Source organism: Hyperoodon ampullatus, assembly GCF_949752795.1.
Source record: "Hyperoodon ampullatus genome assembly, chromosome: 10".
Taxonomy (NCBI): Eukaryota; Metazoa; Chordata; class Mammalia; order Artiodactyla; family Ziphiidae; genus Hyperoodon; species Hyperoodon ampullatus.
In genome coordinates this window covers 26,804,176-26,824,883 of record NC_136923.1, presented here as the reverse complement: position 1 = coordinate 26,824,883, position 20,708 = coordinate 26,804,176, and the positions used below count along the sequence as shown (strand labels likewise).

Below are 20,708 nucleotides of genomic sequence, written 5' to 3'. Positions count from 1 at the left end.
GTGACTTACACCCCAGCGTGACTTAATTTTCATGTTTCCCCCTCAAGTCATTTCTGATAAAGGAATTTCTTTGCCTATGCCTCCCTCCCTCCAGAAGCCTTTTGTCAATGAGAGATTCAGGTATTCATTACATACCATCAGAAATTTTTTTTTTTACTTTAAAGATGATAGACTCCCATAATTTTTTTAAGATGAAAAACCTCATGTAGTCCTCAAGGCACACTCAAATCCTCTGTGCTAATCAACACAGCATGAAAAAAGACCTCCACGGTAATAGATTTTTAATATCCTCAAGGTCTGTAAGCTAAATGTTTGATATTCTGAGGAGAGCTTGTTTTCCAAGTAGTATTAACTTTCCAATTTCCTCCTTTAAAGCAAATTGCCACCAAGTTGTGAAGATTTTGTCTTCTCTGATGGGCATCGCCTCAAAACACTAACCCTTCCCTAATTTTATTTACTATGGTAGGGAAAATCAAGGGATGATTTTAAAAATCAAGGAAAAGGTTCTAGGACATTGTAGAACGTTGAGTGTAACATTCACTCAATGAATGTTAGTGGTTATTTTAATTATTGGTGTTATTATTACTATTATTGTTATTGGCAATGCTGTCATGGCTACTGTTAGTATGTCTCATGTAATTTCAGTACCTAAAATGATCAGTTAATCCTCATCGCAACTCCATGACATAATTCTTACAAGCTCCATTCTACAGATGCGAACTCGAAGGCACACAAAGATTGTGGGAATAGCCTAAGGTCATTTAACTGACAGTGGCAGAGATAGAATTGGAATCCAGTTCTTTTTGACTCCAGTTCTGTTTGACCCCAACCGTTACGGTATTTCTGCTACATCATGTCACTTTCTTATGAAGACCTAGACGTCTTCTCTCTGCTACAGCGGGTCAGTAGCCAGCTATTTAGAGATTAGTACACATTAGAATGACTCACTTATCTCTTTGTATGAATTCTCAGCACTTGTTTTCAGACTTCTGGTGACAGTCATCCAAATCCATCCAAAAATAAGCAGGCTGGAATACTAAACAGAGAACTGGACCAGAAATGATAGCATTTAGCTGTCATCTCTGCCACTCACTAGCTGTGTGACCCAAGTCTCTCTCCAGCCCCAATTTTCTCATAGTAAAATAAACAGGTTGAATCTTTCCAGCCCTCCCAAATTGGTGATGCTGTAACTAAAAATTCTAAATCCTTCTCCTCAGCTATCAATAAGGCATTAAATTTTCCTTAAGAAAACGTAGAAGTGTTCAACACATTTAGAAAGTTTTGCCTTCAAAATATAAAACTACATTTCAGGACAACTTTGGATAGTTGGAAAAGAAACTGACATAAAACAGTTGATTCCCATAAAACACTATTTTTTTTAATGTCAGTCTTAAAAGGTAAAACTATAGAGATGTTAAACAAGCAGAGGTTTCCAGAGGTTTAGGGGAAAGGGAAGAGTGAATAGGCAGAGCATGGAAGACCGTTGGGGCAGAGAAACAATTGTGTGATACCGTAATGGTGGATACATGTCATTATACTTTTGTCAAACCCATGGAATGTACAACACCAAGAGTGAGCTCTAATGTAAACTCTGGACTTTGGGTGATAAGGATGTGTTAATACAGGTTCCTCAATTGTAGTAAATGTTCCACTCTGGTGGGGGATGCTGAGAGTGGAGGAGGCTCTGCATGTGTGGGAAATCTCTTTCCCTTCTGCTCAATTTTGCAGTAAACCTAAACTGCACTAAAATGTAGTCTATTTATTTTAATGCAAGTCTCTATTTTAAAATCTACATTGATTGTCATTAACTTTGGAGGGTCATGGAATCCCTTTGATAATCTCATGAAGACTATGGGTCATTTCCCTTAGGGACCCTCAAAGCCAATGCTCAGACCCTCTGGTCCAGATTTACAATTTATAAGCTAGGAGATAACGCTCCATTAACTCTAGAACCCCCTAGAGCTAGAAGAGCACCACAGAACTGGGAGAATGCAAAGGGAGGAAAGAAATTACAGTAATGAGGCTCCCTCATTACTCAGAAATCAATTCTGAGTACTTCTGAAAGAATAGCAAAAGTCTATGGGGGGGAAACCAGGATCCTGTTTACAATAATTCTATTTACATGCAATTTTTCTGAAATAGTCTGGTCATATACTGTAAGATTCAACTATGTTATGTTCTAGAACTAGGATATAGTTATTTATTTTACAGAGAGGTTAAGAACTTGTCCAAAACAGCATGGTGAGGCAAACAAATAACTGAAATCCAAATAAGTGGGTTTTTTATTTCCTAGTCTTGCCTCAGAACAACTGTCTAAAGAATGTATTTGTCTGCCAAGGAAATAAGCTGGTTTGAAGTAGTGTGGGTTTCACCCAGTGATATGCTGGCAAATGTTTAACAACCAGCTCTCTGGGGGAAAAAATAAAAAGAGTGTGTGAATGTGTGTTTGTAAGTGTGTATGTGAATATATATCCACATAAATACATAAGTTTATTAAAAATTTTACTGATATAAAAGATGTATAGAATACATTTTAAAAATAATAACAAAATATACAATACTATTTATTGTAAATTCCCATATAGAAAATTGATTCTTTTTTTTTTTAATGATAAACCTAATTTTTTTCTCTTTTTTTTTTTTTTGGCTGCATTGGGTCTCTGTTGCTGCGTGTAGGCTTTTCTCTAGTTGTGGCAAGTGGGGGCTACTCTTCGTTGCGCTGTGCGGGCTTCTCATTGCGGTGGCTTCTCTTGTTGTGGAGCACAGGCTCTAGGCATGTGGGCTTCAGTAGTTGGGGCACGTGGGTTCAGTAGTTGTGGCTTATGAGCTCTAGAGGGCAGGCTCAGTAGTTGTGGCGTACGGGCTTAGTTGCTCTGCAGCATGTGGGATCTTCCCGGACCAGGGCTCGAACCTGTGTCCCCTGCATTGGCAGGAGGATTCTTAACCACTGCGCCACCAGGGAAGCCCTACAATTGATTCTTATGGAATGCTTTAATTGATTTTTGCCAAGCTCTCCTTTCCATAGCCATTGCAATTGACAAATGAAGGTAGTTCCAACATGAATGTTACTTGATGTTTTCCTTTGTTTCACTTCCACCTTACTCTTTACAATGTCTAGAGCTTCACTAGTTCATCAGTGAAGGGCATGACTTCTTTGTTGAACTGGATAATAGTTACTGATTTCTAGAAGAATATTTCCACAGTTTTTATGGTACTCACAATAATAGCTGCAGATACACCAGATGTAAGTTTAATCTGCATTGATAACATTTTCTCTATCACTTTCTTAAGTCTAGATAATCAAAAAATTAATGAATCAAGCCCCGATATGTAGTATTTGCCTATTTCCCTGGTGTAAATACTCCCACCACTGTCAACTTTAAGCTATCAACATAATGACACTAAGTTGGGAAGAGAGTTGCAGTAGCACACCATTATATATACAGAATTTCCCCCATGCACATCCAACAGGTGTAAATAACATCTAGAGTATAGATAATAGTAACATAATAGTAACATAATTAAGAAGTTCTGAGTTTTGAGCATTTACTAATTTTGTTTTTAACATAATTTATGTAACTAAGTGTATATAATTTTATTTTTAATGATAGTTATTAATAATCAGGTCATAGAATTCCTGAAAATTCCCTTGAAGAATTCAAACAAAGCCTGGAGGACCCACTGTACAGGGATGCTGTGCAAGGGATGGGTTCCTCTCTTGGATGACAGAAAATAGTAATTACCTCTGCCATCCCTTCCAAATCTAATGTTCCTTGGTTTATGCTGGCAAATTATCTTTGACAAAGGAGGCAAGAATATATAATAGAGAAAAGACAGCCTCTTCAATAAATGGTGCTGGGAAAACTGGACAGCTACATGTAAAAGAATGAAATTAGAACACTTCCTAACACCATACACAAAAATAAACTCAAAATGGATTAAAGACCTAAATGTAAGGCCAGGCATTATAAAACTCTTAGAGGAAAACATAGGCAGAACACCCTATGACATAAATCACAGCAAGATCCTTTTTGACCCACCTCCTAGAATAATGGAAACCAAAACAAAACTAAACAAATGGGACCTAATGAAACTTAAAAGCTTTTGCACAACAAAGGAAACCATAAACAAGACGAAAAGACAACCCTCAGAATGGGAGAAAATATTTGCAAATGAAGCAACTGACAAAGCATTAATCTCCAAAATATACAAGCAGCTCATGCAGGTCAGTAACAAAAAAACAACCCAATCCAAAAATGGGCAGAAGACCTGTATAGACATTTCTCCAAAGAAGACTTACAGATGGCCAAGAAGCACATGAAAAGCTGCTCAACATCACTAATTATTAGAAAAATGCAAATCAAAACTACAATGAGGTATCACCTCACACCACTCAGAATGGCCATCATCAAAAAATCTACAAGCAATAAATGCTGGAGAGGGTGTGGAGAAAAGGGAACCCTCGTGCACTGTTGGTGGGAATGTAAATTGATACAGCCGCTATGGAGAACAGTATGGAGGTTCCTTAAAAAACTAAAAATAGAACTACCACATGACCCAGCAATCCCACTACTGGGCATATACCCTGAGAAAACCATAATTCAAAAAGAGTCATGTACCACAATGTTCATTGCAGCTGTATTTACAATAGCCAGGACATGGAAGCAACCTAAGGTCCATCGAGAGATGAATGGATAAAGAAGATGTGGCACATATATACAATGGAATATTAGCCATAAAAAGAAATGAAATTGAGTTATTTGTAGTGAGATAGATGGCCCTAGAGTCTGTCATACAGAGTGAAGTAAGTCAGGAAGAGGAAAACAAATACCGTATGCTAACGCATATATATGGAATCTAGAAAAATGGTACTGATGAACCTAGTGGTAGGGCAGGAATAAAATGCAGACGTTGAGAACGGATTTGAGGACACGGGGGGAGGGGGAGGCTGGGACGTAGTGAGAGAGTAGCATTCACATACATATACTACCAAATGTAAAATGGATGGCTGGTGGGAAGCTGCTGCACAGCACGGGGAGATCAGCTTGGTGCTTTGTGACCATCTAGAGGGGTGGGATAGGGAGGGTGGGAGGGAGGGGTTATGGGGATATATGTGTGCATAGCTGATTCACTTTGTTGTACGGCAGAAACTAACACAACATTGTGAAGCAATAATACTCCAATAAAGATGTATTAAAAAAAAGAAAATACAAGTATTACCTCTTGCCATCCCTTCCAAATCTAATGTTCCTTGGTTTATGCTGGCAAATATGTCCTAATTCACATATAATTCATGGCTGAGATACAATGCTGACCAAGATCTTGACTCTGGACCTGAAACGTAATCTCGGATGTTCTCGGAATTTAAATTACATGGATGATGACCCCATTGTCCCTACCTTCTTACAATTAGACCTAATTCAGAGGCAAGAGGAAAGAGAAACAAAACAAAATTAATATCGTGTATTTTTCCATTACAAAAATCCTTGATCTGGCATCAAATTTAAGGGAGCCTTTGGGGAACCATCAGGATAATACACTCAGGGCATTACTCATGAGAATGAACTTCTCTGAAGGTCTGGAGCTCCTCATCTGCTTGTGCTTTGTCAACCCACATGCTCTTTACCACCAGTCACTCATCTGCGGTTTGTTTCCTTGTGTATGCTTTAACACCACAGAAGCCAGGGACCTCTTACCTCCTGATGTTTCCAGAATGGAGAATGAATAGTGCGCAGATTTGAATACAGGGCTGAGATCGTTGGCAGGAGCCGTTTCTACAATGATCGTCACAGTTACTGAAAAATTAAACAGTAAGTAAATGCTTTGTGGTGGTGGTGGTTTTATTCTACATACTAGTTAAATGTGCCCCAGGGAACAGGCTTAGGGGAGGATTTTGCTCCCAAATGATCCCTGTTCCCAGACTCTGCGTTCTCAAGGGACATAAATGAATTCTAGCGCTAATCAAAGCAATTAGTCAAAGATATATAATGTACTGCATGCTATATTTTCTTTTATAGAACAGTGATATACATCTGTATATATCATATACATATCATATATAAATGTATAATTATATATTTTACACAAGAGAGTTTATTATATTTTTCATGGGTATAATCTCTTCCATTAGAGTTTGGGTGTCACTTTCAACCCAGCATATGACTTTCTACATTCTGCTTTTAATATATGCTAGGAGGTGAAATGGAAAGAGACTCAGAAAACCCATGTCCAAGGATTGGTTATGACATATGCTTAGTGGCCTTGAACTAGCTTAACTTCTCAGAGGCCCAGATTCTTCATCAGTAAAATGGAATAACATGCGTTTCAATCTTCTATTTCATAGTGTGTAAAAAATGAGATCATTCCCAAGAAGGTTTTTTTCCCTATAAAATGTTAGTGAAATGTAGTTATTATATCTTATTCTTCTCAGCCAGATGTTTGCATATTGCAGGTTATAGAAAAGAAATACTATCTTTCATACCAACAAGCTCAAACTAACCTATCAGAAAGTTATTAAAAAGAAGAAATTTGTCAAACACGAAAGCAAGCAAATTTCAAACAGGGAAACTCTTAACATTTTAAATAAAATAATAATTAACATTTACTATGCAAGGCACTGACTCGGCATTAGTATTACTGTCTCCATTTTACAGACAAGAAAACTGAGGTTCACAGAGTCAAGTTCTTTGCCAAAGGTCACAAAGCTAGTAAGTCACTGAGCAGGTATTGGATCAAGTTGAGTCTGCCAACATCTCCCCAAATGTCTCTTCTAACATGCTAATATATCAAATGCAAAATGCCCAGTTAAACAAATATTAAAAGGTTTCCTTATGGCAAACCGTCGTAGGATTTCTGGTATGTCATTCTGTATTTTGGATCTCCATCTATCCATTGCTTCCCAAATTTATTTGACCATGGAATTTTTTCTCTAGTTGATCATCTTGTAGAAACCATGTTCTGAAGAATGCTTGTGTATTGTCTCTCTTGGAAGTCTATGCCATATGTGTCAAACAAGAAAATTTAATCTGGGGCCCATAGAACCTTGACTTCAGAGAATCTGTAGCATTCTTTATTTTGGTATATAGTTATTTATTTTGGTATATATTATGTGTATTTTTCTAGGTATAGGGGCTGTAGTTTTCATCAGCATCTCAAAGGTATGCATGACCACAAAGAAAGGGTAAGAAGCACTGTTGCATAGAGACAGGTGATTTATGTGAAAGCCTCTATATTTCCCTCGATAAACTCCATTTATGTGCTACAAGAGCAGATGCCATTTATATAGCTTTGCCATACTATGACTTTTATTGTCTCCATAAAGACTCAAAATTGTGCTAATTTGTTGGCCTATAAAAATAGACTGAACCACATGTGGGGTGTTACAAGCATTCTTTATGAGCAGTTGCTGTGAATATGTTGGGGTGTGAGGACAAGAGAGGACGTGGATTTAATAGCATGAGAGATCTTTTTTTCTTTTTGTATTGGAAAAAGGCTCAAATCTGGTGAAAGGGGCAGATTCTTTTTTGATTAGTTAGGCCATCAGGATGCGTAGCTACAAGAAAAAGCATTCTTTCTAAAAGGTCTGTTGGACAATGTTACAGGCTTTTGCATGAACCAAAGAAACTCCACCAGTGGGGAGTAGAGAAAACACAAGAAAACTTCTGGGCATATTGTCATCCTGTGTCCCTGTCCCCTACAGATCATTTATCCACACAGTTGGGTCATGTAAGACTATAAATCACATTGGTAAACTGAGTCCTGTTAAAACTCTTGTATCAGGGAGTCAAGAGGGATTTAAAGAGTTCTAGATCTGTGGCTGAAAGTTCAGCAGGAAGTTCCTTCTGGTTGCAAATACATGTATGCTACCATCATTCCACCTGCCTAATTCCATGACACAGTACTCTTTCCCACGGCTTTCAGATGCAACCTCAGAATCCTTCTCAACTCAGTGATCCCAGGTGACCACCACCAATGGATTAGAGTTGGCACAAGAGATAAAACCAAAACATCACCTCTATTCTAGGCTCTCCCTTACCAAGCATCAACATTCTACTACTAACCCTGTGTTCTCCACAGGGTTAGTAATAGAATGTAGAAGTGAGAAATACTCACTTCTTCTTGGACGTCTTTGATGCCAACCACCTCCTGGATCACTTATTATGATACTTTCCACATAAAATAGACACTGGGCATTAATAATAGATGTATCCAGAAATTTTTGTGAAATCCTATTTTTACAACTACCTCTATAGTTACAAATTCACTCTTAAAATATGATAATATGTAGTTGAACACATAAATGACCCCTTGGGGCACTTTATGTGTGTTCTCATTTGTACAACAATAAGCAGAGAGAAGCAGGTGTCAGGGGTTGGCTAAGCTCACTCACCAGCTAGGCACTCTGCTCTGCTTCCAAAGCACACAGTTTAAATCTGTGCCTGAGGGTGTGTTGCAATTAGCAAAACCATGACTGTTAAATCCACAAGTGTCAAGGGACTTATGACCATGCAATCTGGGAGGACTTAATCTCAGCATACGAAAGGCCTGTTCTAGCACAGGCTGGAATGGAATCGTTATGAGAAGGCCAAATGGCAGAGAGAGGTGACCACTCTTTGCTCTTTCATGAAGGGAATGAGCCATGGAACTTGGCATTGTCCCACAGTTTGCATTAAAACTGGCTCTACCTATACTATGTAAAATAATTCAAATAAAATACCAAAAAAATGCATCCTATCACCCATATGTTTGGACTACATTTTACCCAATACCTGGCTCTTTCCAAATAAGAGATATTTGGCATTACTAAATGCTATAAACTGAATATTTGTGTTCCTCCAAAATTCATATGTTGAAACCTCTTCTCCCACTGTGATGGTATTAGGACAGAGGGGTTCTTTGGGAGGTAATTAGGTCATAAGGGTGGAACCCTCATGAACGGATTAACACTCTTATAAAAGAGATCCCAGAGAGTCCCTCTTGCCCCTTCTGCCATGTGAAGTTACAGTGAGAAGACAAACATCTAAGAACAGGAAGCAGGCCCTCAACAGATACCATGTCTGGCAGTGCCTTGATATGGACTTGCCAGTCTCCAGAACTGTGAGAAAAAAATTCTGTTGTTTATAAGTCACCCAGTCTATAGTATTTTATTATAATAGCCTGAAATGGACTAAGACACTACACATAAAGTCATTTAAATAACATGCATAAGGATTGGGCTCTACACATCCCCAACTCATCCCACTTCTAGCTCCAACGATCTCTAGGATCTCTAGCCAGAGCTGCATTTAGGAATTGTGTTTTGCTTAAGGGGCTGCTAAGAGATGAAAAAGACTTGCCAGATCTAATGATAACTTCCAACACGAATCTATCTAAGTCTCCCCTTCCTCCTTTGTCTAACCTAATAAAAACTGTCCCAAATATAAAGAATTTTTACACTTTAAAATCTCAAGTGAAAAGTCTAAAGAAAAGGCACTTACTGTTCCATGAAGTTGATCGAGCTTACCTGTATGGGAGGGACGTAAGTCATCAAATACTGAAGTTGTCATTGCATACATATGGCCAGTTGCAACCACCTCTGGGTCCTCATAATCTGATTCTTTGGCAACCTGGTAGAACAACATTATTTCAGGAAAAAGGACTGACTTTTTTGTTAAGTGTACATGTTTTAAGTAATAAGTCATTCTGGAAAACGCAAGTGTATGGCCATTTGCATTTAATAGCGATGGCATTAGAATATGCCTGAGACTGGTTGAAGTTGACACACAAAGGTAAGCATTTGGCAGAACAAAGGGACATCTTTGATCTCCTTCCAGAGCAACTGATTTTTGGACAAAGCATCCTGGCATAGTAGAAGGAAAGCATGGGTCATATCCTGTCTTCATTGCATGCTAATTGTATGACCTTGGGAAAAATATTTAAAAAGAGAAAATATTTTGAAAGTATTTTGGAAGTAATAAAGCACATAACAAATGTAGTTACTCCTATTGCGACAAGTCAGTCACCATTTAAAAAATATCTACTGAGTTGCTTCATTTGCAAATATTTTCTCCCATTCTGAGGGTTGTCTTTTGGTCTTGTTTATGGTTTCCTTTGCTGTGCAAAAGCCTTGAAGTTTCATTAGGTCCCATTTGTTTATTTTTGTTTTTATTTCTATTTCTCTAGGAGGTGGGTCAAAAAGGATCTTGCTGTGATTTATGTCATAGAGTGTTCTGCCTATGTTTTCCTCTAAGAGTTTGATAGTGTCTGGCCTTACATTTAGGTCTTTAATCCATTTTGAGCTTATTTTTGTGTATGGTGTTAGGGAGTGATCTAATCTCATACTTTTACATGTCCCTGTCCAGTTTTCCCAGCACCACTTATTGAAGAGGCTGTCCTTTCTCCACTGTATATTCCTGCCTCCTTTATCAAAGATAAAGTGACCATATGTGCATGGGTTTATCTCTGGGCTTTCTATCCTGTTCCATTGATCTATCTTTCTGTTTTTGTTCCTGTACCATACTGTCTTGATTACTGTAGCTTTGTAGTATAGCCTGAAGTCAGGGAGCCTGATTCCTCCAGCTCCATTTTTCGTTCTCAAGATTGCTTTGGCTATTCGGGGTCTTTTGTGTTTCCATACAAATTGTGAAATTTTTTGTTCTAGTTCTGTGAAAAATGCCAGTGGTAGTTTGATAGGGATTGCATTGAATCTGTAGATTGCTTTGGGTAGTAGAGTCACACAAGTCAGAATGGCCATCATCAAAAAATCTAGGAACAATAAATGCTAGAGAGGGTGTGGAGAAAAGGGAACACTCTTGCACTGCTGGTGGGAATGTGAATTGGTACAGCCACTATGGAGAACAGTATGGAGGTTCCTTAAAAAACTAAAAATAGAACTACCATATGACCCAGCAATCCCACTACTGGGCATATACCCTGAGAAAACCATAATTCAAAAAGAGTCATGTACCAAAATGTTCATTGCCACTCTACTTACAATAGCCCAGAGATGGAAACAACCTAAGTGTCCATCATCGGATGAATGGATAAAGAAGATGTGGCACATATATACAATGGAATATTACTCAGCCATAAAAAGAAACGAAATTGAGCTATTTGTAATGAGGTGGATAGACCTAGAGTCTGTCATTCAGAGTGAAGTAAGTCAGAAAGAGAAAGACAAATACCGTATGCTAACACATATATATGGAATTTAAGGGAAAAAATGTCATGAAGAACCTAGGGGTAAGACAGGAATAAAGACACAGACCTACTTGAGAATGGACTTGAGGATATGGGGAGGGGGAAGGGTAAGCTGTGACAAAGCGAGAGAGTGGCATGGACATATATACACTACCAAACGTAAGGTAGATAGATAGTGGGAAGCAGCCGCATAGCACAGGGAGATCAGCTCTGTGCTTTGTGACCACCTGGAGGGCTGGGATAGGGAGGGTGGGAGGGAGGGAGATGCAAGAGGGAAGAGATATGGGAACACATGTATATGTATAACTGATTCACTTTGTTATAAAGCAGAAACTAACACACCATTGTAAAGCAATTTTACTCCAATAAAGATGTAAAAAAAAAATATATATATATATATACTGAGTACTAATTAAGTGCCAAGTGCAGGTGTAGGTATTAGGGAAATAGCAGTAAACAATATGATCCCACAGCAGAGACTTGAAGACAATCCTAATATAATAGTATTGGCATGAATCTTAATTGGCATTAATTGGAATGGGTCAACATGACATCAAGTATCCAGGTGTTTGGGAACAACTACATTTTTAAATTTAGTATCTCATTCATTAAATCATTCATTCATTCATTGAAGTATACTGAGTACCCACTACACACCAAGCACTATGGGAGGTATTAGAACACAGAAATAAACTACTCAGAAACATGTAAAGCTATAGTCTAATGAGAAGAGGCAAACAATTAAATAGGAAGTTATAACAGAGTGCAGTAGGTGTTTTGATAGCAGAAGTTGAACTTATAATGTAAGCTCATAGCAGGGAGAACTAAGCCAGTTATGATAGTAAAAGAAAGCTTGTAGGAATAAGTGATATTTAAGACCCAAAGAATAATTATTAAAATGTAGAAATTAATTAGAGGTGGGCGATGGATGGAGGGAGTTTTTCAGAAGCAGAGCAAACATATGCAAAGGCCAAAATTTTAGTTAGCATCATGTTTACAAAACTTCCATCTTTTTTTTTTTTTTTGCGGTATGCGGGCCTCTCACTGTTGTGGCCTCTCCTGTTGCGGAGCACAGGCTCCGGACACGCAGGCTCAGCGGCCATGGCTCACGGGCCCAGCCGCTCCGCGGCATGTGGGATCTTCCTGGACGGGGGCACGAACCCGTGTCCCCTGCATCAGCAGGCGGAGTCTCAACCAATGCACCACCAGGGAAGCCCAAAACTTCCATCTTTATCCAAACTGCATTTTTTTTTTTTAGTAAAAGGCGAAAGATTTATTTGATCTGAAGAGAAACCAGAGTATCAAACTCCATTTTTAAAATGACAGTTTTCCATTGCATTCCAAAATGAACATCAACCCAGGAAACCTCTTGGCTCAGTGCCTAAGCTTCCAAATTCACAACATATATAAATGCTCAGCTTGTAACTTGTGGAGTTTTCCAGAAAATTTAGGGTTTGGACCAAAAAATGAGAGAGATCATCAATGGCTTTCTCAGCCATGTCTTCTGACTGAGGGGGAGTATTTGGTGATGTTTTGGTTAAGGAACAATTAAGCCAACCTAACAGGGATTGGTACTTTGAAAAAAAGACCTGTGGAAATTAGAAGGAGGATTCTCCCAAAGCAGAATTCCCTCTTGTGAAGGGGGAAAAAAAAAAAAAAAGCTTACTGTGTCCATCCTCTGCTAATGGTGAAGGTTTACAATTTCAAGAGGGAGCTGATCTACCACTCCCAGTGCCAGGAGAATCAGCCATCATCACACGTACAGGCAGACTTATCTTTAAGGAAATCAGCGTGATTTTTAGCCTTTGATTCATTTCCCCAGCTAAATAGGAAGTAAATTATATTGTACTCATGACAAGAAGGAGAAAATGATGGCCGGCAACAAATAATGAAGGAATTGCCCAAACGTCTTCCAGCAAGACAGCAGAGAAGGCCAGATTCCTCTCTGCTGGGTCCCAGCTCCTTTTGCAGAGTCTACCAACAGTAACTACACGGTGGCCATGAAATGACTCCAACTCCTTGGGGAAAAAAAAATCCCTGGAGATGTACCACCTGCTGCTCACCTGGATGAAATTTCCAGCAGTTGGCACTTGCTCAAAGAGTTGTCCAGAACCAATTGGCCCCAAGCTAGAAGCATAATGGATCACATCAGGAGGTTCATCAAGGTCATGACAGAAGAGTCTTGCAACTACTGTATCTTTTGCAATCATCTCTTTGCCTGTGTACCTGTGTTATCTTGCAAGGAGAAAAAACTCTTTAGGTGGATAGTCTTAAAAGGTAATGGTTTTCCCCTAAATATCCACTAGTTTGGGTAATGCACATGTGTGACAGCCCTACTTATCCTGGGACAGACAGTTCAGCTATGAAGCATCCTCTGGGAGCCATTTCCCAAAGGGTGCTATGAATTTGGTCTGACTTTGTTCCTTTTCTGGGAGTATTTCCTTTCTACACCCAGCTGGGTACTTGTTTGGAAGTCTATCAAGGACATCACCTCAATAGAGCAGGCGTAGGTGGGAATCAGATCATTCTCAACGATTGTTCCAATCTACAGCATCTGCATGGTGTGGTCAAGAGGGACAATCTTAACCTAGCGGTCATAGTGGACTTACTTCCATCTCTGTATAGTCACCCGTTTCTTCACTGGGATCCCTCGGCCCCAAATGCTCACTTTTAAGCCTCCAACCTCTAAATCCTAGTCATTCTTCAAAGACTCACATAGATCTCACCCCTTGAGGAAGCTCCCCTGAATACTCTAGTCCCACGTGTTCTTCTTTTAATATAAAATCATCTTGTATTTTTTACTGTCTTTTTACATGTATTCATCGTATCATCCTGACAAGATACAACCTCCTTACAGCAAAGGAGCAAAGCAAATACTCCTGTCACCTCCAGGGGCTATAGCACTGGGGTCAGCATGTAGCAGGTGTTTGGTTAATTAACTCTCATCCCGGGGAAGGGGGCTGGAGAAGAAGGAGAAAGAAAAGGAAAAGGAAGGTATCATTTACTGAGTGTCTGCCAACTCCTATACAGAACAGATTCCAAGCATTGTATTTGATCCTTAAACCAATACTATGAGGTAGATGCAGTTATCATCTCGATTCCAAAGGCAGAGTAAGTGGGGCCCAAACAAAACCACATGGCTTGTAATTAGCAGAAGCTAGGTTTTAGTTCTCATTAGATAATCAGGAATAAAGCTTAGGAAACAGGGCCTGGGGTGGGGTGGGACAGCTGTCCTATGTGCAGTTGAGAGATTGGTTGGAGGGGGGAGGGGAGACACAGAAAAATGACAGAAATGTAGGTTCGGAGACTGAGCTTCAAATAATAAAAATAGCCATACTGACAGAAATACAACCTCATAATCCCTTATCCAAATTCCAAAATCCAAAAGCCCGGAACTCAGCATTTTCTCATAATTTATTGAGATCATCAAAGCCTGACCTAACCTGACCTGCCAGATCTTTTTTTGTCCCACTTAGTGTGACTGTTTCTATGTACCACTGCAGTGCTATTCATTGATTTGAATAGTGGGTACTTGCAAAATATATGATAGACACACCATATTACCTTTCTAAAATTCAAAAAAATCTTTATCTTGAAACATAGCCAGTGCCTAAGTTTCCAAATAAGGGATTATGAAACTGTGATAAATAACATTTATGAAATTCACACCACATGCTCAGCACTGTGCTGAGAATGTTTTTATAAATTATCCCATTTATTCTTCACAACCACCCTAAAGAGTAAGTATTATTGTTATCCCATTTTATAAAGAAAGAAACTGAAGATCATAGGGTTTCAGTAAATTACCCAAGATCACAGAGCTCATGTGTGATAGAACCAGGATGCCAAGCCAGGTCTGTGACTCCAAAACTTAAGCTATCAACAACTTACTGTCAGATCCAGGAAACCTAGATTTCAACAGGTTATTTCTGAGGACCAGAATATGAGATTAAACAAGAGTCATTGTGATCACCAACCACATATCCAGTTGAGCCAATAAACATAGCAACGCCTCTGCTTTCCACTCACTTAAAATTTTTAACCCTGACCACCCATCTCAGCTCACCTAATCAGAAACTGATCACAGGAAGATGCATTGTCATTAATGCCGTGGATATAGCTCTCTCCACATCAAGGCAAGAAGCAGTAACCACGGTCCCACGCTCTGTAACAAAACAGCACATCTTGCTGCAAACTGGCCCAGGCTGTCACTCTCAAAATTACTTTATTATATAGTGATGGACAAAAATAAAGTGTGAATTATGCCCTATTCATTAGAATTAAGGATCTGACTCAAAATGTAGGCACAAAATGCCCTCATTAATCATATTCTATTAGCAAGTAGCAAAACAGAAAAAGATTTTTGGCTTAGTGGAACAGGGAAGACTTTCTAGAAGGGGTGGTCCTTATTTTAGGCCTTAAAGGATATGTAGGATAAGGAAATGGCGAGTAGAGATCATTCCCAGCAGAGAGAACATCGTACATGAAAACACAGTAATGAGGTCATAACTTATCAGACTTCCTTCCACCCAATCAATCCATCCATTCATTCAATTTCAACAAGCATTTGTGGAGTGCCAGCTATGTGTCAGAAACTGTCTTGAGCACTGTATGAACCACAATGAAATCCCTGCCTTTATGGAATTAACAATCTGGGCTGAGAGGCCAACACTAAACAAGTGTAAACAAGAAAAGAAATTCAAATAGTCATATTATTAAGGAAATGAAAACTGTGACGTGATTAAAAATAATGTCTAAGGGTGAGGTTCTGAAAAATGCAAGGACAGAGGTCCCAAGGCAGTCGGCTTAGTCATTTGGCTGCCGACTAATGTAAGGGACCAGGGGACACAAGGAACAGTATGAGGTTGGAGAGAGAGGCAGTGGCCAGAGAAAACACGGTCTTGGGGATGAGGTAAGAAGTCTGGATTGCATTCCAAGTGCAAAGAAAATTACAGGAGAATTTTACAGAGATCCAATTTGGCTTTTAAACAAACTCATTCTAGCTGCTCTGCTCAGAGTACTGGAGGGGGGAAGTGGGAAGGCAGAAGCCCAGTTAAGAGATCTATGCAGTAATTCAGGTTAGAGGGGATGATGGCTGCCTTCACTGGGATGCCCTCCCAGGAGCAGAACCTGGGATGAGAATTTGAGTGCAAATAGTTCATGTGGGAGGAGAGCCAGGGCACTGTGGCATGGGAGAAGTGAGACAGTAAAGGAAAGGCTGCTGATTAAAAAAAATGCATTCAGGGCTTCCCTGGTGGCGCAGTGGTGGAGAGTCTACCTGCCGATGCAGGGGACACGGGTTCGTGCCCCGGTCCGGGAAGATCCCACATGCCACGGAGCGGCTGGGCCCGTGAGCCATGGCCGCTGAGCCTGTGCGTCCGGAGCCTGCGCTCTGCAGTGGGAGAAGCCACAACAGTGAGAGGCCCGCGTACCGCAAAAAAAAAAAAAAAAAGCATTCATTATCAGACAAGTTATTGCTCTGAGCAACTAGAGCTTAATACCCCTGGGGAACTCTGGAAGCCAGCACAAAACACGCGCTCAGAATCGTCCCTCCAAGGGCAAGGAGCTGGAGTATTTATACACCCATTCTCTTCAGTGATTGGTTGAGAGCTTGCGGGGAAGGGTAGTATTTTCCCAACATTTCTAACCTGCTCTTTATGGAGAAGGGGCAGGGCAGAGGTCAGACCCCAAATCATCGCTCAAGCAAAGAAACACAGATACTTACTGGCAGTTGGAAGTCAGGCCACCAAAATGCTAAGGCCTGAAGACACAGACAGCATCTGCTACAATGGCTTAAACCTACAGATGTGCTGAAGATGAGCACCTGTCTTCTCTGCTCAGCCCCGGAAGAAGCCTTACATTCCACATAATCTGATCCACACCCCACCCCAGCCTCAGCCACAGCTGATTGGACAAGAAGTGAATTACTGACTCTGGAAAGTTCAAACCGATTCTCTCTCACAAAAACTTGAACGCAGAGCAGAGAGAAGAATGATCTAGGTCTGAAAAGATGAACTAGAAGGTCAGTAGAGTGGAAGAGCTAAGGTCTTCATTCTGAAGCAGCCATGAAGAGCCACAGGTTAGCTCATGAGTGGACAAAAAACTAGGTTTTGCCAAAAGTTATGCAACAGATGCATATTAAGCATCTACCATTTGTTTCTTGTAGGGGTTCTGAAAATGAAGACAATCTGGTATCTACCCTCAAGGAACTCAGTCTTGCAGAGGAGACATAATATAGATGATAAGAGTAGGAAATAAGAGAGAGAATTTGAGCAATCTCAACCTACCTTTGTCAACTGCAAAGTAAGCATTCCATGGATCTAGTTCAAAGGTTAAGTCTCCCAAGTAATCTTCATCGGTTGCCTGGCATACTCCAACTGTTTCCCCAGTTGGAATGTCCTCACCCAGTGTGATGTCGACTTTATTGTGCAGAGTTGAGTTTACAGAGGTAACACTCAAAATAACATTTTCCATATTGAATAATCTTGTTTTAAAAGAGAAGACAATTAGAGTGGCATTTGTTTGGTGTGTATTGTTCTCCACCTCTTATGGTGGTGGAGGGGTAGGGGCTAGAGGTAGTAATGATGAAAATGGAAACTATGGACCATGGTATTGACCCATTTACTGAGCACTTGCCTAGAGTCTAGACACAACGCTAACCACTTTTCATGTGTTTTCTCATTTATTCCTCACAGCAGCCCCAGGAAGTTGGTACCATTTTACAGATGTGGAAAGAGATTTTAAGAAATTAAGTAACTCTAAGAAGTAAATACCAAGATGGCTGAGAGAGGATTTGACCCCTAGCCTATCTGGCTCTAGAGACTGTATGCTTAACCATTGTGCTCTTAGCCCTATATTGTAAGAACCAGTTTCTTAAAAATGCTGTCCCCTCAATATGGTTATAAACTCCCTGGTGATAATTATCACCAGAATTTTCCTTGAGGGCAGTAAGAGAGAATCCAGCCCATCAGATACTAAGAACATATTACACTAATAACACCTAATTCTGTTGCAATTTCAATATATTTTATACTTTAAAAAACTACTTTGTGGGGCTTCCCTGGTGGCGCAGCGGTTGAGAATCTGCCTGCTAATGCAGGGGACATGGGTTCGAGCCCTGGTCTTGGAAGATCCCACATGCCACGGAGCAACTAGGCCCGTGAGCCACGACTACTGAGCCTGCACGTCTGGAGCCTGTGCTCCGCAACAAGAGAGGCCGTGATAGTGAGAGGCCCGCGCACCGCGATGAAGAGTGGCCCCCGCTTGCCACAACTAGAGAAAGCCCTCGCACAGAAACGAAGACCCAACACAACCAAAATACATAAATTAATTAATAAACTCCTACCCCCAACATCTTAAAAAAAAACAAACAAACTACTTTGCTTTCAGTTATTAAGAAACCCTTTTCTTTGGAATCTTAAGAGATTGTTTACATCTGACTTGTTTATTTTCCTTCTCAGCAAAAAAAAAAAAAAAGAAAAAAGAAACCATTTCATTCTAATGGAAATTTTACTAATGAATTTCAGAGACTACATTTTCATATTCAATTTTCAAGGCCAAATTAGAAGAATATGTTTTATTTACTTACCTGCAGGTAAGAATGAGGTTCTTATTGTTGACACTGACAAGGAAAATCTTTAGATAGCAGTAAACAGTCCTCTGGGATCAATCACTTTAATAACTAGTGAGAAACTGAAAGGGCAGACACAGGAAAGACAGCTAAGATTTTATAGTAACTGACAGACTTTCACAGAAATAGAATCTATTGGGCTTTAACTGACCAGTGAAAACAATTGATTCATTTAGTTAAAATGTCAGTCAAACAAGTTTTTTTTTGTTTTGTTTTTTAATTAATTTATGGCTGTGTTGGGTCTTCGTTTCTGTGCGAGGGCTTTCTCTAGTTGCGGCAAGCAAGGGCCACTCTTCATCGCAGTGCATGGGCCTCTCACTATTGCGGCCTCTCTTGTTGCGGAGCACAGGCCCCAGACTCACAGGCTCAGTAGTTGTGGCACATGGGCCTAGTTGCTCCGCGGCATGTGGGATCTTCCCAGACCGGGGCTCGAACCCGTGTCCCCTGCATTGGCAGGCAGATTCTCAACCACTGCGCCACCAGGGAAGGCCAAACAAGTTGTTTTAACAGTTGGAAACGGCTAACACTTTGTTAGGAACCATATTAGCCAAATCCATTGAAAAGACAGGCAGAAACTTAGAAAAGTCTGTTAATCCCCATCAATCATACAAAATCGAAGGGAATTCCTTAGAGTGGTAGAGCAAACAAAGCTATGGGTATGGGTTCTTACCTTTAAACATTGACTTTTCAATATGGAAAACTGATTGACAAATGCAAAGGAGAAGGTGTTAAAAACACTTCGAAGTAACGTAATGACAATGGGGAAATATTAGGCTGGTTAGATGAGTAAAGGGTTTTTATCTCAGCAGAGATATTTATGGGTTTGAAGAATGAAAGTACAGAATATATCCTGATGGAAAGATGAATGTTCACACCCATAAACTGTGTCCTAGAGTCACCAATGGTCCCAATTTGCCCAGGACTATCCAGTCTAGCACTGAAAGTCCCACACACATCAGAGAAGCTTCCCAGGCAAACCAGGACGGTTGGTCACCTTTCCAGAAAAAAAAAATCTATTTTAACTTGAAATATACTTACAATCGAGATCAGAATTAATGTTTTCCTTCTATTTATCCTAAAAATCAAATCAGTTCTCAATTTTCCTCTTATTTTAAAATCTCTCTTACAAAAAGATGATTATTTAGGAGACAACTCTTGACAAAAATCATAAAGCCAGTCCACTTTTGAGAATAAAGAGATTTCTTTCATAATTCTGGGAAGTCTTAACCACAAGAAGAGAAGGAATAAGGTGTGGGCAGGATTACTTTTGGTCTAGCTGGATGCTGAAGAGTAGACTGCAAAGGAATAAGGAAGAAATGAGCCTTGCTAACTCTTTCATATGGATTTGAACAAGTGCTTTCACGGCCCCTATATCTCCTTTAAAGAGAGGGAATTGATAAGATTCCCTTGCCAATGAGGCATTCCAAAATTTCCTTTCCTCTCACTTATAGGTCTGCTCAGTGACCCTGGAAACTCTGGAGTTAGGAAAATTAAGGAGTAGTGTGCTCTCTGTAAAGTTTTAGTGAAAATCCACTGCAAAATTTTAGCCAAAGAATTATTTATTCAAATTCTTCAAACAGAGCTTCAGTCTTTCAGTGCCAGCTCCTCTGATTTCAAAGATGCTGACAAAAAGGAAAGCTTTAGTTTTCACTTATCAAGAAAAAAAGTTAATTTCTTAAACTCTCATTAATAAGTTTTACTCCAATTTGTTAACAAATTTAAGATTTGTAAATATCTTGAATACACATAATCATTTTTCCATGATTATGCCAGGCCAACAAAAGAAAAAAAGAAAACTGTTACGGACATTATCCATTATTTCCAGAGCTATTTATGCGATCAGATAAACATGGGGGCAGAGGGTTTTGAGCATAAGGGGAAATGGATAAAGATTTTGGCA

At 39.7% G+C, this 20,708-nt stretch overlaps 1 protein-coding gene across 1 annotated transcript in view; it reads right to left on the bottom strand.

The window, feature by feature from the left end:
- Positions 1 to 20,708, bottom strand: part of LOC307058873 (uncharacterized protein) — a gene marked incomplete at both ends in the record, with an annotated part of 77,913 nt that overhangs the window by 30,683 nt on the left and 26,522 nt on the right. The window contains 8 exon segments of the mRNA XM_079712580.1: positions 5,697 to 5,795; positions 9,503 to 9,605; positions 13,242 to 13,404; positions 15,245 to 15,302; positions 15,305 to 15,343; positions 17,466 to 17,662; positions 18,767 to 18,821; positions 18,824 to 18,870. Of these exon segments, the coding sequence (XP_079568706.1) occupies positions 5,697 to 5,795; positions 9,503 to 9,605; positions 13,242 to 13,404; positions 15,245 to 15,302; positions 15,305 to 15,343; positions 17,466 to 17,662; positions 18,767 to 18,821; positions 18,824 to 18,870 (761 nt within the window).